Source organism: Harpia harpyja, chromosome 6 (assembly GCF_026419915.1).
Source record: "Harpia harpyja isolate bHarHar1 chromosome 6, bHarHar1 primary haplotype, whole genome shotgun sequence".
Lineage (NCBI taxonomy): Eukaryota > Metazoa > Chordata > Aves > Accipitriformes > Accipitridae > Harpia > Harpia harpyja.
The window spans coordinates 10,438,559-10,456,562 of record NC_068945.1 but is presented as its reverse complement, the minus strand read 5'-3'; the positions used below and the strand labels follow the sequence as shown (position 1 = coordinate 10,456,562).

Genomic DNA, 18,004 nt, shown 5'->3' with positions numbered 1-18,004 from the left:
AAAATCATGTCTCATAATGTTTAACCAGGACAAGGGAATAGTTCTGGTGCTCCTAATTTTCATATCCCAGTGGTCATGGCCCAGCAGGCTTCCTCAAAGCAAATGTCAAGCATAAGAGAGGAGGAAGGCCTCCCCTGCTGTGAGGGGTAAGTTCTTTCAGTATTGAACAGGTGGAGATGGAAAGACGGGATTTGATGAGCACTTTTCTTCCAATGTATGATGACGGGTAGAATGATCAATAACTTTTGTTCAGTCACACTGGGGTTGTGCCAAGACTATTTGTGTGTGCTTGGTGGGACCCCTTCCTATCTCAGCTGCAAAAAATCCGGGCTCTGCATGGTGCCCAATGAAGGAGGAGGAAACCTCCAGCAGGTCAGTGGGCAACAAGCGGGGCTGAGAGGTTGTCGGGGTCTCTGACAGGACCAGCGCTGGCAGCGGTTTCTGTTCCACCTGACCAGCTTGAGGAATGTCCCTCCTTACTCCCACCTGCCCTCAAAGATGATTTTGATGCATTTTGCCAGACTAGCTGCTAATCCACACGCTAACTTTGTGTCGCACAGTCCCAGTCACTGCCAGCAGAGATGGGGTGAGGAGCACACGGGCAGCTGAGGGGCCTTGGCAGGGTGAGAAGGGGCTGACACTCAATACAGCCGCAGTGCTGGGTTATGCACTAAGGTGGCAAGGAAATAAAAGTGACATTTCTTGGTGTTTCTGTGTCCCTGTTTATAAAGCTGTGGATTTCAATAACTTCAGAGGAAACTTGTGCAATTGGGCATCTGACATGAGTAAATTTGTGCCAGAAGCAAAATAATACAATTCAATGATCTTATGAAAAAGGGGGGAGGGGGGTTCCATGCAGTTCCCAGGCAGTTCTTTATTTTTTGAGATGCAGCTAGCAGCCATACTGGGGAACATCAGTGTTGTTTCTAGCCCTAGCATGGAACAAATACTTCATAGGAGCTAAAAGGGAAAAAGGACAAGGAAAAGGATAAGGAAAATGATAAGGAAAAGGAAAAAAGGACAAGGGAATGGAATTTTTTTCACGTGTATTAAATCAGTTATTTCCAGTAGTTACACCCAAGTGAGATGCACTTTTGGAGGCTGCATCAAACAAATGAGTCAGCCCCTCAAGACCACTCTCTGCCACCCCATTTGTAGCAGGGTAACGTTCTGAGTTCTCCAAGCCCAGCCCATGAAGTGCAATAGCTAGCACCAACAACACTGATCCTGCAGGTACCCACCCAAGTGACTTTATAATGTATGTTTACTCAGAGTCTGGTTAGAATCTAAAGGCAATTGGTTTAGATCCTGATTTTTCAGACTGGAGCTGGTCATCTGCCTAAAGTTAATTTCATACACAAGTGTTTAGCTAATTGCCTAATACGACTGGGGCTTTGAGTCTGGCTCTTTTCTGACTACTGGATATCTGGTATTAGAAAAGGATAGTGCTAGAAAAGTTTCCAGGAATCACTCATCTATTTAAAGTTGAGCACGTGCATGTGTTCAACAGGGTGGATATCTTCAAGCTGAGGATTATACTGCCTGTCAAATGCACCTTCTCAATTTTTCCAAGCCTGAATACAGTTAAAACCTTCCTGATCACAGCAGGCCTGTCAAGCATTTCTTTCTTTCTTTCTCTAGTTTACAGAAAGAAGGAAGGTATTTTGTTCTGTATAAATTTTGTACCGTATAGGTCATTCGCTTGAGTGATACGCAGGAAAGTTTAGAAACCTCCCTTCTGTACACGCATGCATTCCTTGGACATGGGGGAGTTAATGTGACACAATGAAATCTCTGCACTTTGCTTCATTAAAATCTAAATTTAGATCTTTCATAACATTGATGTACTGTTTATTCTTCCTACTACAAGCCCTGAGACTTTGGAAAAAAAGCTGCAATTTCCAAGAATGCAAGTTTCCATTAAGCACAAGATCCAAAACTGTAAACCTCAACCTGTGGGAAAAAGAATGAACTTCCGCGATTTCACTGTTTGTTTTTTGCCATTGTGCGTAATTTCTCCTATACCCATCCCGTACACGAATACCCGTCTGCCAACGCCCGTTACACCAGCCGAGCATTGTAACGGGCCCGACCCTGTGCCCAACAAGAGCTGTGAACCATAAAAAGGCCCGTCTTTTTTCTTTTCCTGCAGAACCAGGTAATTAAGTTTGTCAAAAGCACCAAAGGCCACGAGATTCCGGCTTGGGTCCTCCGAACACTTACGCACGCGCGTCGCTTTCTGCCTGCAAGCCGCCTCGGCGAGATTCGAGGTAAAATAAAGTTAAGGCGGCACAACTCCCGGCTTACCGGAGGAAGCAAGCCAGCCTGCCGCTGCCCCCCCGCAGCCGGGGCTGGGCTTTGCGTACCCAGCCAGAGCCAGCTCCCGAGGGAAAAGGCACGAGCGAACGGCGTGAGCACCGCGCTCCTCTCCCCAATTCGCCGGACCCGGCCCACGGTGCCCCACCGCCCGACCGGCCGCGGGTACCGCTCCGCCCACGGCAGCGCCTGCGTGCGTCTCTCTGCCCCGCACCGCCCCGGCCACGCCGGCCTGCCCTGCCCGCCGCTCCCCGCGGCCCCGACCCGCCCCGGCCCGCCGCTGCGGAGCCCAACCGGCCGCCCGCCCCCTCGCCCCGCCGCCCCGCTCCGCTCCGCCCCGCTCCGCCCGGCCGCGCTGCGGTAAGTGGCGGCGGGGCGGGGGCCGGTTGAGCCCCGTGCCGGGCGGGGCGGGGGGGGGGGTCCCTGCGAAGCGGCGGGGGGTCAGGCAGCACCTGCCCTCCCCCGGTGGGACGGGCCAGCCGGCGGGGAGCCGTAGGTTTGTGCTGTCACCCGTTTGGGGACAAAGTTTGGGAATAAAGGGAGGGTTTCCTCCGCCTGATCGCGGAAAGGAAGGGGAGCTGCGAAGGGGAAACGCGACCGCCGGCTCCGGGGAGCGCCGCTGCCTGCCTCCCGCACCTCCAGCGCCGCTCCTTCTTGTGATGCTTTCGCGGGGCTGGGCAGGGGCTTTCGGCAGGGTCCTGGCTGCACTGCGGGGCTGCAGCCCTGGGAAATGAGTCTCCGCGGTCCCTCCGCACACTAGCCTTGGCTCAAACCAGACGGTCTGGTTCTTCAGGTCCCGAAGGATGCGAATAACTTAGTGCTCCGTGTCGCGGTACCCACCTGGGCACTGCTGTCTCCTGGAGAAACAGCCTGAGGAACCGACCTGTCGTACGTCACGTTACTTTACACCAAGTTTGCAAGACTGTTCTGCAGCCTCCCTTCCTGCGAGGAGTGTCAAAACAGCATCTTTCCTTTCTGTTACGAGCCGATACCAATTGCTCAGAAAAAAAGGACGGTCTGAAAGAGGGAGGGCACCGTAGAATAAGTAGTCACGCGGTGAAATTAATGTAATGGTTGTTGGTGGGGGCTACCTAGTCGGGGCTTCTTGCTGTAGTGCATAGGTGACAGATCTGACGAGGTTCTCTTTTTTTGCAGGGTAGGGTGAGCCCTGCAGAGACGCACTAGAGGGACCACCCCCCATTTCGCATCTCGCCGAGTGGACTATGGTGGCAGGAAGATGTTGGCTCGGAAGAGTATCATTCCTGAAGAGTACGTGTTGGCACGGATCGCTGCCGAGAACCTGCGCAAGCCGCGCATCCGAGACCGGCCACGCAAAGCCCGCTTCATCGCCAAGAACGGGGCATGCAACCTGGCACACAAGAACATCCGCGAGCAGGGGCGATTCCTGCAAGACATTTTCACCACCTTGGTGGACCTGAAGTGGCGTCACACGCTGGTCATCTTTACTATGTCCTTCCTGTGCAGCTGGCTGCTCTTTGCCATGATGTGGTGGCTGGTGGCTTTTGCCCACGGCGACATGGACCCTAGCACAGAGAGCACTACAAACAGCACGAAGTGGACACCATGCGTGACGTGTGTCAGGTAAAGTACGGTCGGTGGGATGAAGAAAGGGGGGGATCAGAGCTGCCTGCTGTCCTGCCGATGCCTAAAATGCAGCTTTTGTTTTACATGAACCGTTGCGTTTGGTTGAGACAGTTGAAAAGTGCAGTGTTTTCCTCTAGATTACGTAAATTCAGCAAGCCTTCTGGGCTTGGAAAATACTGTACTGTAGATTTCTTTGATTCCTTACAGGATCTGAAAGAGAGGGAGACCTGCTGCTTTTCATGTGTCTCCACATTCTGTGGGTAACATACCTTGCCTGTCGAGATAAGAGCCTGCTGCAAGAGTGGGTATGTGTTATATGTATTGTAACGTTGTCTACGGCAGCGGGATCATCCCCAGCATGGTGCAAGCCACTCGCCACGCCAGGGAAAGGTGGCCACCTCACGAGCGGTGCCTGAGAGGCAGCGTACCAGCCATGGGTGTCAGGCAGGACTAGCAAGAGGAAAGCCACTTAGGGCAAGACAAGATGTCTTTCCAGATGACTCGCATAAGACAGCTAAATATGGGGGCTTCAAAATACCTCGATGAAGCCATAGGCCAGCAGTTTGACAGAAGAACAGTTTCCACAGTGTGCATGGTGTGTCAGACAGTGAAAGCTTAAGGGGCTACTAGATCAAATGTCACCTGTTAAAGTATTTTAGTCTCCATCCCCAAAGCCACGACAATTTTCAAGGCACTGATAAACTGACACATACATACACGGAATAGAAGCGTGTTTGTTAATTGGAGGTAGGGTAAGCAGTAAGACCGCTTCGTCATCAGTAAAATCTCTTTTTATAGCACTAGGTTTTTAAGCAGAAAAAATCCTGATTCGGTACCACCAGACTGCCCCAGCTCAGCTGCCTTTACACATTGCAGTGCTGTGAGGGACTGGGGGGGCCTGCAGGCTCCACTGAGACATCAGAGTATCCGCTTGCCTTTTCTCCTTTCTCCTGCACGTAGTTTTGAGGCACCTCACCAAGTTTGAAGGGACCTTGTATCTGGCTCACGAGGGAGCGGAGGTTTCATTCTCCCTTTGCTTTGACACTTTTTGCTAAATGGGGATTTTCCAAGCTAAAGGAAATGGGGATTTTTTCCAGGCTAACCTTCACTAGGTTGGGGAGTTGGGGCGGGGTGGTGGTGGTGTGCTGTCTTATTTCTTTTCCAATAACTGGCCACAAGCAGTCGCCTCTGAAATGAGACGTCATGACCCAGCTTGCACCCGCTGGGGCGTCACCCCCGGCGTTTCTGGGATTTGTGGCATTTGTCCAACCTGAATTAGCAAGCAGCTACACCCCGCTGGGGGTCAGCCGGGCGGGATATCTCTCCGCTTCGTTGGCCCACCCCACGGGGCTCCCCATGGGGCTCCTGGGCCACCCCGCAGACCCTGAGCCAGCTGCCGAGGGCTTCGTGCTACTGGGACGAGGCGGACCCACGGCCGCGGCTATCCCTCGCTCCCTCCCCATAGCCCCGGCTGCGGCAGCCCCACGCCGGTGGCTCCCCCAGGATGGCTGCTAACCTCTGCTGCGAGGACAGCCTGCAAGGGTGTGAAAAAGCAGAGCAAACGAATTGGTGTAACTTTCTGGTTTAGCCCGTGACAAAGAACACGATGCTCGATGCTCGAGCGTCCATGTCCAAGCCATGGAAAATCTTTTCCCTTCATAGTGAAATACTTAGTCTTGTTAAATCTGGCTACCACTTTGGACAAAGTCGTGAAATAGCGATATGATTGCTGACATTTTTAAGAATGGTGAGTTGTTGGCTGTAAAATATATTTAATATCGCAATGCTATGTATGCCAAAATAACGGCAAATATTTTTTAACCTACTTTGCTGAGATTTAGGCCCACAGATATTTCAGGAGAGCTTTCTATTTGGGTAGGTGCCATTACAGATTTCTGGGAAACCTGGTTTTGGAAATTTTAACTTGCACGGCACTTCAATTTTTCAAAGTACTGCAGAAAGTTCTAAGTCTCACAGCTCTTTGCCACAGAAAGCAAACATTATCCAGAGAGGAAAACTGTAACACAGCTCTAAGGGGAAGGACCTGGGAATAGTGTGATTTGGAGTTTCTGGCCCCCTCTTCACATGGTCAAAATGCTATACAGACTTGCTGCTTCAGTTACTTCCACTGTAAAAAGGTGGATTCTCTTTTCTTATTTTTTTTAAGAAGGAGTACTGTTAAGGGAAATCAGTATATTTACTCCACAGAGCTTTAAATTGAATTAAGCTGAATTAAGTTTAAACCAGAAGCTTCATTCTGGGTGTAACTAAATACTCATTAGCATAAGAAAACATTCCATGGATTCTATTTATTAACTCCTTTGTCCCTGATTTCTTCAGAGTGAAATGCAAAAATAAACCCCTCGATACAAGGGAAACTGCCAAAGATTAAAGAAATAGAAAAGGCAAAAAAAGACAAAGTTCTTTCAAAAGATATCTCTGCAGAGACTGGCTGGTTTTCTGAAAGATGACCTTTCTCATTCTACAGAAAATTACCCCAGATATTGCCTATGTTATTTGAATGTCTCCTCATGACCCCAGGTTCACTGAAAGTATGGCTAGGAAAAAAAAGAAAAATTTATTTAAAAGCAGATTAATTGAAAAGCAAACCAAACCCAATGAACGGTTTAGAATCATCCTCGTGGGCAGGACATATTTTCCATAGGTAAAGCCATGTCGAGCAGGGCAATGCTCCAAATGTTGGTGGATTGCACTGTGTTGAAAGGGTGACTATGATATTAGTTCATATGAGACTCCATGTGCTGCAAGTCTACCAGATAAACCCCAAGGTACTGATTTTAGACATAAAAGACTTTGGGGAAGGATGTGTCTGGTTATAAAAGGAAATTAAAGACCCTGGTATATACAGGGGATATGACATTGTGGACTACTATAAATAACGTATTTTGGAATGTTTGTGGACAGCGTCGTCTGATGTTCAGCACTATGGCATATTAGGGACATTTAACTTAACCCGCACTTCTACAGTGCACTTCTGTGTTGAAATTTTCCAGCTAGTCTCGCCACGGCAGTGACCTAAACCCAAACCCTGGGTCACAGCGTTGTCCTCCTGCCAGGACGTGCAGAGGGGACCGTGGAGGCCACTGGCCTCTCTGCAGCCTGATCGTGCGGGCTCAGTCGCAAGGCGAGCAAGGGTTTGGGAAGTGTCACCGATCTGGGAGTGTCCCCTTTCCCTCCAGGAAATCCTGCTAAAGGGGGCCACGACTCAGGTAGTATGAGTGATGTGCTGCAGTTTTCCCCGTTTCCTTTCCCTGCACAGGCTGGTGGAAGAATCTCGGTGTGCCAGCTGGTTGCTCGCTGTCGCCAAACCACCGCTCTCCACCAAGGGCTTCATGCGATTGAGAAGGTGAAAAGCCCAGGTGTTACAGCACTGGCGACTAACACAGTGGGCAGCATGTGTTCCCAAACAGAGGATCTAGTGAGCTTCTCAGGGTCACCTAGTGTTACAGATGGTCTTTTAGGAGCTCAGGCTCTGAGGTCTTCCCTGTCACCATCAAATACTGCACCAATCATACAGAACAGTCACCAAGCATGCAATGCTTTTGCTGGTGTTAATAGAAGGCTTAAGTGTACCAGGACTTTACAAATAGGTCCTTAAGTTTGTTTCTAGAAAGTATATGTTAATAGCTTCTCAGTTTGTGTTCAATGTCCTTAGAGTTAACTTTGTGCTATATCTTCTTCTCCAGGTCTTTCACCTCCGCTTTCCTCTTCTCCATTGAAGTTCAGGTGACCATTGGTTTTGGGGGCAGGATGATGACAGAGGAATGTCCTTTGGCCATCACGGTCTTGATTCTGCAGAACATTGTGGGACTGATCATCAATGCTGTCATGCTGGGCTGCATATTCATGAAAACCGCACAAGCTCACAGGCGGGCTGAGACCTTAATTTTCAGCCGGCAGGCGGTCATTGCAGTTCGAAATGGCAAACTTTGCTTCATGTTTCGAGTGGGAGACCTGAGGAAGAGCATGATCATTAGTGCCTCGGTGAGAATTCAGGTTGTGAGGAAGACTACGACCCCTGAAGGAGAAGTTATACCCATTCACCAAGTAGATATCCCTGTGGATAACCCCATTGAAAGCAACAATATTTTCCTCGTGGCTCCCTTAATCATTTGTCACGTCATAGACAAGCGGAGTCCTCTTTACGATATCTCTGCTGCTGACCTGGCGCTCCAGGACCTGGAGCTCATCGTGATACTTGAAGGAGTCGTAGAAACAACTGGCATCACGACACAGGCGAGAACCTCCTACATAGCAGAGGAGATCCTGTGGGGTCACCGCTTTGTGCCCATCGTCACCGAAGAGGAAGGCGTGTACGCAGTCGACTACTCCAAGTTTGGCAACACCGTCAAAGTGGCGGCACCACGTTGCAGTGCTCGAGAGCTCGACGAGAAGCCATCCATTCTCATCCAGACCCTGCAGAAGAGCGAGCTGTCCCACCAAAACTCCCTGCGGAAACGCAACTCCATGAGGAGAAACAACTCCATTCGGAGGAGCAACTCCATGCGGAGAACCAATCCCTCCCTCATCGTGCCCAAAGTGCAGTTTATCACGCCCGAGGGGAGCCAGAGTGCCTCAGAAACGTGATACACAGCTTTGTGCAAGGTCGGTGGGCTTCAGAAGGAGGAGGCACCCGTGGTGTTTTGTTCAAATTTTCTTTTACTTAAGAAAATGAGAACATGATGCAGAAAAGAACTGTGCAAGAACTATTTATTCTATTACTTACTGAAAGCACCACCTAATGGCATTAGGAAACACTTTAGCACTTAGTGTATGAATTAATAAAAAATGGCACGTACACTAAAGAAAACACAGTTCACTCATGTAATATAAAGTGTATTTATACTTGTTTTAATGGCATGCTAATTTTTTTAATCGTATTTTTCCCATCAAGGTTCTCTTTCTTATCTTCTTCTGCTGGCTGCCACAAAATGTGGGTTTTTCCTATGTAAGTAAGTGGGTTACCCGCCTGCAGGCAGAAGTGAGTGCTTTTTCAAAACTGCTGCATACAACAGCTCCCATAGATTTTGTGGCGGATATTTGGATATCGATCTTTTGGGGGTGAATTCCTTGTACTCTTGAAAGGAGTAGCTAAATTCCTCAATGATTTCACTGGAGAAGAGCCAGTATTTTACCTTCAGTTTTCAAAGTCTTTTCTTTCCATTGGTTTATGGCAAAGGCATTTGGAGAGCAAATTTGGGTCAGCTGAAGTGACCCGACAATCCCACAGGAAAACTGGTGCTGCTCCGGGCAGCACCGGCAGAAAAACCAGCGAAACGGCACGGCCTCTTGTAGAGCACTGCTCTTCTTCTCAGGGTGAGATACTCCACTGCAGGACAGCCTGCATCTGTAATGTAGCTGTAGCCCAAGCTGAGAAACTCAAGTCCTCCTGGCTGCCACCTAGCATCCATTTCACTGAAATTAGTCAAGTTGAAAAAAACACACACCTCTTTATCATCCTCTTCATATTGGTGGAAGACCAAATCCTGTTTTGTTTTCTCTTATAGATTTGTACACTGAAGGCAACAAGTGTACTTCCTTCACTTACGGTATTTTTCGTAGGATTAAGATTGCTTCAGCAGAAGGTTACTTTTTGCCAGTGGGAATTCATGAGTGGGAATGAGAGGGAACCATGCCAATAATATTAAAGATAGTATTTTCAAAACTATCTGAATAATTTTCAGGGGGACTTGGGTGCTGCTGCTGAATTGCTATTTTTCAGCAGTGTCTCACCTGTGTTTTTATATGGTATGGCATTGAGAACTGGTGGTAAGCAGCTTTTCTCTTCAAATTAAAACGGGAATTTGTTATTTAGAGCCTTCCCAAAAATGTCATCACAATTTTTTCAGCAAGAATAAATAAATGTATGACAACTAATTGTATCACATTTGGTAATGCTAAATTGATGCATGCTTTTTTCCTCTGTGAATAAGAAGTATAACTACGGACAAATTCCTGTTCAAATTTCTTACAAAAATTGTCTTATCATGTCTGTGGCTCAAGAGAAGTGCTATCCTGGTACTGACTCTTTGAGCCACTCAATCACTTGAATACTTTCGTAATTTTAAATATTTGCTTATTCCTATCAGGTAAAATAGTCAAAAGCAATGCTGGATTCTCATTCTCTTTGGAAGTCAGTTCATCACCACTCATATGGACGGTTTGCAGGCTTCGTGCAGTGTTCGGTGGTGGCACGGAGGGGCATTGCTCTGTAGTGTAGGGTCTCTACATTTGGAGCAGGTGCTTTCCCGAACATGAACACTGACAAAATACTTCATCCGAAGCAGTAGTGGAAACTGCAGTTTCTGCTAAAAGCATTCATTCCTTGGCCTGTCCGTTAATGTTCTGGAAGGATGGATGGTGAACATGTGGAGATATTAATCTGTCCATTGTGTGTCCAAACAATGAACATCTGTAGCTTCCAAGAAGAGTCAGAGCAAAGCATATACAATTTGTCTCTGGCCTCCATTTCCAGGGCTGTGAATTTCTTTGAGGCTGTCTGTTTGATATATGGTTAAGTCAGATGCTGTACAAAAGCAAATTTTCTACAAAATAAAAAAGTGACAATAATGATTTCTTCCATCTCTGATTTTTCCCTATTTCTTTCCCTTTTTTCCTTTGTATTCTGCATTCATTCTTCTATACTCTTAGTCCTTCTTGTATCCCAGCCTTTTCCACAGTCCTTTGAGTAATAATTTTATATCATCTCAATACTCTTTCAGTATTTCAGCTGAGATTTTTTTTTACCCACAACCATTTTCTCATTTTCTCCTTAAGTACATTCTTCCTTACAATTTTTATTTTGCCTTCATCTCTCTCTCTGCTTCACACCTACTGTACTCTCTTTCCTGTGAGGCTATTATAGGGATATTGGTATTTTGAGATAACACTAAGACACCTCAGTCATATGCAAGGATGCTGAACAGATACACAAGGCAGACCCTTGTGTCATGAATGCCATGTTCACATATGCTGTGCTCCTGCTCCTTGCAGAAAACCCCTTAGTGCAAAGCCCCTTTCCTGAGCAAGTTTTGCAGTCCTGGAAGAGGCCGGAGGCAGAAGCAGTTGGGGTAAGCCGCCCGGCCGGTTGTGGAGAGCAGTGGGGAGGCTTTGGGGCTGGGAGCTGCATTCCTCACTGAAGGACAGGTTTCAGACCTGGCCAGTTCAATATGTTTAATTATTTATTCTCCCTGGCAACTTTATCAGATGAAGGAGGCTTTATATTAAATTTGAAGTTTTCTGTGTTTAAAGTACACTGCCAAGTTAAGAACAACAGTTGAGATTTCTACCAGATACTGCTGATAGTTCATGCTGGCATTTAACCATCTATCATCTCCCTCGTTGATAATGATTTAGAAAATTAGAAGCAATAATGTATAAGCATTGGCTGACTGCTGTCCCCTCACACTTATTTGTGTCCCTACCATTCCCATCCCCCTGTGACATGGTGTAACTGGAACTGTGTTATTCAACATCACTTATTCCATGCCATTAATATACTTTGGCTCTTTGAACAGCCTACCAGGCAGATGTTGCTGGGGAGCAAAACTATTTCCTAAGAGTAGAAAAGTGATTATAAAGTCCTTCCAGGACAGGCATTTTATCTGGGACTGCACTTTATTTTTTCTTTCTAGCCTTAACTTAAAGAACTTCCCTATTTTAAACAGAAAAATAGCAGTGAGACCCTTTGTCCTCTCTTTGGACACCCAGAAGATTCAGAGTTACCGTGGTGGGGATGTAGGGAGCAAACAAACACAGACAGTGCTTACAGGGGATATAAAGCTCCGGGGCTGAAGCCAACCTCTGAGTAATAGGATTTGGAGGAAAGCTTCCCTGTTGGCAGGTTATTCTGCAGCTGTCACCTGTGGATTTCTTGCGCTCTCTTTTGAAACATCAGGTGCGAGCCAGGGACAGAGGCAGGACCCTGGCACAGGCGCACCCTGAGCAGGGCAGGTAGATCAGGTCTCTGCGGGAGGGCCGGCAGACCACCGACACAAGGGCTCTTCCTCTCCTCCCCGCCCGGAGCGATGCCATCAAACCCTGCAGTGAAGCCGGCCACTGGAGCCCCCCAGCTGCAGCCAAGCCTGGCCAGGTTGTCCAACGTACGGTCATCGAGTGCTGCCCAGAGCCCCAGAAGCCTGGCTCCAGGGAGGAGCCCCCCATGCCCGTGGCACGGAGGAGAGCGCTGCTGAGTCAGACAGGGCTCGAGGTGGGGTTTGGGGCTGCCTGCTGGAGGGGGGTGACCTGGCTGAGCTGGGCTGCCAGGGTGGTCTGCGCCGCAGGCAAGGCAGCGGCGTTGCCCTTCAAGCCTGGGCTGAAGCAGGGCTGCTGAAGACACAAGCAGGATAGGCACCTAAGCACTAAAAGCTAATGGAAGTGGGATCGTGACTCAATGAGAAAAAAGTGGGTATATTTCGGGTGCCCCGGGGCACCCTGTCTGGCTCCCACAGCTGCTCGGGTGGCCACTGGTCTCCCATCAGGGCCATGACACTCCTGCCCGCTCCAAGCACCCCTCTCGGGCACCCTCCAGTGCACCCAGCCGCATCCTGCTCTGCGTACCAAGCCCCCCTAAAGCCTGCTGCAAGCCACACTTTAAACCTCTCCATAACACTTGGCATCACTGTGGCCTTGTAAAACGACCCCCCTCCTGAGTATTGCTTCATGGGCATGTGTTGCACCACAGCAGTTTGCCCTTGAGAATACAACTGCTTGGTTCCATCCACAGAAGGGTTAACCCAGGCATTCTGGGATACTCAAGACATCGTACAGCAAGAGAGCCAGAAGTATGTTCAGATTTATTTAACACTTCATGTATGCAATAGGCCTTTACCCTAACACCATGTCTTACTGTAGTCCACCAGGTCATTTCAGAGGCACAGGACTCAACTTACCTTACAGCCGTCTTGAATGTATTTCACAAAAGCACGCGCCTTTATCTATATTGCATAAAGTTCAGGCAAGGAATCATGCTTTTGCTTTTCCATCTGGAAAGCAGTACACACACACCATTCTTGCCGACTGAAAAAACATGGTTAATTCTGCATATCTTTTCTTCCCTTACAAACTAAAATTGAGGACATTTTGTGAAACCAGTTTCCAAGCTCTCCAGTGATTATTATTAGCAAATGCTTGTTGCTGCAAGCTGAAAAAATAGTCAGTCCAAGACCAGAAAGGAACTTTGACTGGAGAAAAAAACATTAGATATTATATGATGAAAGGAACAAAGCTTTCATTACTTTTGACAAATTATATTCTCTGCGGAGCCTGACATTTTCAAAACACTGGTGGGGGTTTGGAAGGCACCATCAAGCAATAAATCATGTCCTGCTAGACTCTGATTTTGTGCTGTGCTACTATTAGCAACAGGGTTTTGTAGCCCCAGCACGGCATCCTACAACGTCAGCCTAGTCTCCTGATGCTTGCAGTGACCGAACATGATGCTGGGGATTCGCGGTGAGCTGGGTGGTGGCTGATTCCAGGAGCTGTGGTCACCAGACTCTATGGCGAGTGATGCTGGGGCTCGTGGATGCGGGGTTGGGGCTGGAGGCAGCAAGGACCCTGGTGTCAGTGCCCTGGGTTGGTGACTTGTCTCCAGGAGCAGACTGGGAAGCGGTGTGGCTCCCCAGGTGCTTTGGACGGTGTCCTTCACAGGAAGGTATCGTTCTTCATGTCAAGCTGATGGGGGACACTCTTGCTGTGTGTGATGGATGGCAGTGAAATACGAAATGACAGAGTAAATTCCCACTTCTCTAAACCCAATTTCTTGCCTGGGTTACTTGCATAGCCAGGTGAGAGTTAACTTTTGCTCCCCCAAATGCTTATGTTATAATATATTTTCCATATATGTGTGTTTACACCACATCCAGACTAATCTAAGCTGATAGGCAAGAATTTCTAATACCCCTAGCATATTAATAATGCTTCTCGGCACTATCTCTCTGAATTATGTTTCCTACTTCCCCTTAAGAATTCTTTGAACTTGAAAAAAAAAAAGATTTCTCATGTGATAACTGGACAGTAAAGATAAAATATGTTCCCACATTCCCTTATTGGACGGTGTAGAGAGATTTAGCCCGCAGAGACAAGATCAGTGCTGTCCAAGAGAAACAGCCACTGAGACTGAGGCACTCACAGTCAGGACACATTACCAAGGGGCTTAGATTAAAAGAAATATTTAAAAATACTAAGTATTCAGTAGGTTTCTGGCTGAGGACTCTCCTTTCAGACCACCGATGAGTTATCGGTTAACATTGAAGAGAATATGCTAGGACCATCAAGACATAGTACAACATAAGAAAGACAAAAAGCATGCATTCAAGGAAAACATTGTCCATACTTTAGTTATTGCTACCAAAAATTTTAACATTTAGGTTGTTAAAAATTCAGAGGCAAACAAAAAGTGATGTATTCTCTCTTCTCCTTTAACAAAGGTTTAACAATTTTTCTTTTTTTTCTTCTACTCTAAAAAAGTGCTGATCCAACTGAAGACATTACTTCTACCCACAAACATGCTGTAGTTTTCTGGAGGATGTGTGTTAGTCTCAATGTACTTTTCTGGGCTCAGTGCAGGAGTAGCTATGATGTCATGGCCTGTGTTGCTCAGGAGGTCAGACGGGATGATCTAATGGTCCCTTCTGCACTCCAAATTTATGAATAGGGAGGGTTAATGAGTTTTGGTCAAGAGAAAGGCTTCCTCTGATTCAAAAGTCTTAAATTAACCTCCCACTGAGGAAACAAACAAACATGGGAAAAAAAAAAATGTTGATTTATTTTGACAAATGCATTTCAGTGCTAATTACAGATCCTTCAGACAGTACTGACAAATGTCCCTGGGGATAATTTGTAAAAATTAGGGTATCTTATCATTACAGGAGTTTACTTTACATCCTACTGTTGTTAAATTTTGGCTTCGTAGCAAGGATGAGAAAGCCAGCTTCTGTGTGGGCCAAAGTGAAATTATGTTTCTTGGTTTTATGGTCTGAGGTCTACTGCAAAGATCATTAAATTGAGGAATGGCACTGGAGTGACTGCAAAGGGCTGTCGCGGTTTGGGGCTCACTGTCTTCCTCACCCAGGGAACATCACTGCTCTCCTCAAGCGCTATTTTTGTAACCACAATAGCCACGAAAATTAATTGCATCCTTCCATGGCCCAGCCTCATTATCCTTCAGGGTGTATGTTTTGATGTTAGATCTTTGATGCTGGGTGATCCGGGTTGGTCTATCAAAAAGGGGTTGCTTCTGCTGACTGTCACAGTTTTCAGATTCAGTCAAGGCCAGGACATAAAGCAAAACTGAAGGGTTGCAACGCCCAGTAAATGAAACTCTGCTGAGTTTGAGTGAGAGCAAGTGACAATTGTTAGCCCCTTGGGTGGTCAGATTTGCATCTCGCAGCATTTCCAAAATATATCAAATAATAAAAGATGTTCTATGCTCAGCCTTAGCTAGTGTTTTAGATTGTGTTATAAACAGATACTATTCCTGGCTGATCAGATTAAATTTTTTGTGATGTGCTGTTTTTTCCATATACAAAATCTCACCGTATTCTCTAAATCTGTTGTGTTAGATTAAGTGAGTAATAATATTTCTGAACTGAAGCTCTCCTTATAGTCAGCCCCTTTGTACTGTCTATACATCAACATGAAAAATGGAATACAAGTCTGAATGTGCTTCTTGAAATATTTAATTTAACCTAATTTTAAAGACATGAGTATCCTTCAGTTTATATTGGCATTAAGCATGTCATTATCAGCAATTATTTTCCTTCAGGGAAAATAATCTGTTCAAATATCAATTCAGATATTCTGGTTAAAGATAAAAAGTAACAGGCAATGAGCAAAGAGTAAGTTTACATTTTGATCAACTGCTCCAATACATCAAAATTGCTTGTGATATTGCATCATGTTTCTGTGAAGGTTTGTAGTAAACTGTATGACTGAGGCTGAGTTTTTCAGTGTGTCCTTTTTCAGGGATTAAAAAAAACCTTTCACAATCCATTTTATTATGGTATGTCTTGAGGAACAATTCTAAGAAAACATATGGCTGGACATGACTACATTTACTACTGAGGTCCAGCTCAGTACTACACTTCAACTTGTGCTCAATTTTGAAGGACAGCTGTCCCATCACTGAGCACATAAGGCTATGTCTAATACTAAAACTGTGCTTGAATAACAAAGTTTCACCAGTTTCACTGAGGCCAGACAATGCCTGCAAAAGCATTAACATGGAGTAAGAGGTTGCCATCTTCCCCTTAGGGGCACGGGTGTGATAACATTGACCCAACTGCAGGTGGCATATCTACACCCTTGCTGTCTGTACGCCAGAGTTAACTCGCACAGGACTTCAAGTTAACGCTCGAGTGCTTTGTTCAGTCACAGCCAAAGTTATGAACATCAGGATGATAGAGGAAACCTACATGTCACCCATAAGACATTCACGGAATTAAACCAGGAGTAGTAGGATGACCACATAAGGCCACAAAGCAGCTGCCACCAGTGGAGCCACATGACCCTTACTTGTGCTCCTTCGGTCAATGAAGGCTGCAGCCAAAATGAGCCATCTTCTGGGTTTTTTTTTTCCTTGCTTCAGTCCTAACAAATGTTTCTCCCCTGTTTAATTAAACTTGGAAACAGTGCAACCCAAATCATATACAAACCCCTGAAACATTTCATCACAATAGTTTAAAACCTCTCACGTTTATAAGTAATGGAAAATCCTACGTTTAAAATACAAAGGGCTATGCTGTACATTGCTTTCAGGGGGAGTTGGAGAAGGTCCAGGACTAATGTACTTCAGTCATATCAATTACTAGAGTAAAGGCACAAAACCAGAGAAATGAGAAGTTACGATGACTAAAATAAAGATTTCTGACCATGCACTGAATGGTCAGTGGAACGGTCTTCAAAGCAGAGGTGACAGAAACTTTAAAGTGAGACCCTACGCAGACATGTGCAAGCATAATAATTCAGCATGGAAACATGTAGCCTAAGTCAACCGTATTTTTCTCATTTTAAATGTCAGCATCTGAATACTCACTCACTGAGAGGCTGCTAGCAATGTCCACAAAACAGAAAGATCATCTTAAGTAGGTAGCCACACCTTGCACAGTGCTTGCAATTCACTGCAAATCACACAGCTAGCAACTAGTGATAACTCCTTATGTCTTTCCAACATAATACATCTGTGTATATTAATACATTCTTTCCTATTCCACTTCAAGGACAGAACTATTAATTCATCAGTAAATTCCTTAAACTTAAATTCACCTTGTGTACATTATCAAATCAAAGGAGAAAAGCTCGTTTAATTTGGTATTTATATAAATAGGTATATATATACACGTATAAATTTATATAAAGAGGTAAGTGTTTGCACTGCCAGATTTGGTGGTAGGGATTCTACAGGTTATTGTTATGTTGATTTTCCAGCCAAAAGATTCCATTTAAAGCTTAGTCTCTGGCCACACACACACAAATTATATATATATGTATGTATGTCACAAATCCTCCTGTCTGAGAGACACCCCTCATGTGCTTTAGAGAGGAAAAGACCATCACTGTAATGCACTTCTCTCCCATCCAGGGTCTCAACTAACTGCATTGACCTTTGAGCAAAGCTACCAGCTCCATCTGTTCTGGCAGACATTAAGGAAGGTTCAACGCAGCAGAAGATGCATTTTTTTGTTTGGAAGAACAGGCTGTGAAGGGGGAATTTTCATCCTTATTAGGGCAACCTAGCAGTGATTAATGTGACATGATGTCACAGGAGAAGCACTGGTTTTGAGACTGATTTTTGTTTGTAACTCTTTGCAATGTGTTGGTTTAGATTTCTGTCAAGTGTCTCAGAGGGTTCCACATGACCACGTTCCTCTTTGAAGTTTTCAACTTGACTTACATATGTATGCAGTGGTGGAGGAGGCTGGTACTGCTAGTGTGCCATCTGGACAGAAAATGGGGCAGGACAGTTGCAAAGTGAAACTTATTTTAATTTCCCCATTAGGATTTTCAGCCATTTCATATGGGTACTTCAAAAATGTCATTTGGAGTATTACACAGGGAAAAT

At 46.0% G+C, this 18,004-nt stretch overlaps 1 protein-coding gene across 1 annotated transcript; it reads left to right on the top strand.

The window, feature by feature from the left end:
• Positions 1-2,788: 2,788 nt before the first annotated feature.
• KCNJ8 (potassium inwardly rectifying channel subfamily J member 8) lies at positions 2,789-10,515 on the top strand. Its single transcript, XM_052788795.1, has 3 exons — positions 2,789-3,204; positions 3,472-3,918; positions 7,629-10,515. Exons 2-3 carry the CDS (start codon positions 3,554-3,556, stop codon positions 8,527-8,529), a joined length of 1,266 nt encoding a protein of 421 aa, XP_052644755.1. The 5' UTR covers positions 2,789-3,204; positions 3,472-3,553; the 3' UTR covers positions 8,530-10,515.
• The last annotated feature ends 7,489 nt before the right edge of the window (positions 10,516-18,004 follow it).

Excerpts from the sequence above, each read along its gene's own strand:
- KCNJ8 (XM_052788795.1), top strand. The coding sequence starts at position 3,554 with ATGTTGGCTCGGAAGAGTATCATTCCTGAAGAGTACGTGTTGGCACGG. Across the intron at positions 3,919-7,628 it reads CCATGCGTGACGTGTGTCAG|GTCTTTCACCTCCGCTTTCC; the intron begins GTAAAGTACGGT and ends CTTCTTCTCCAG.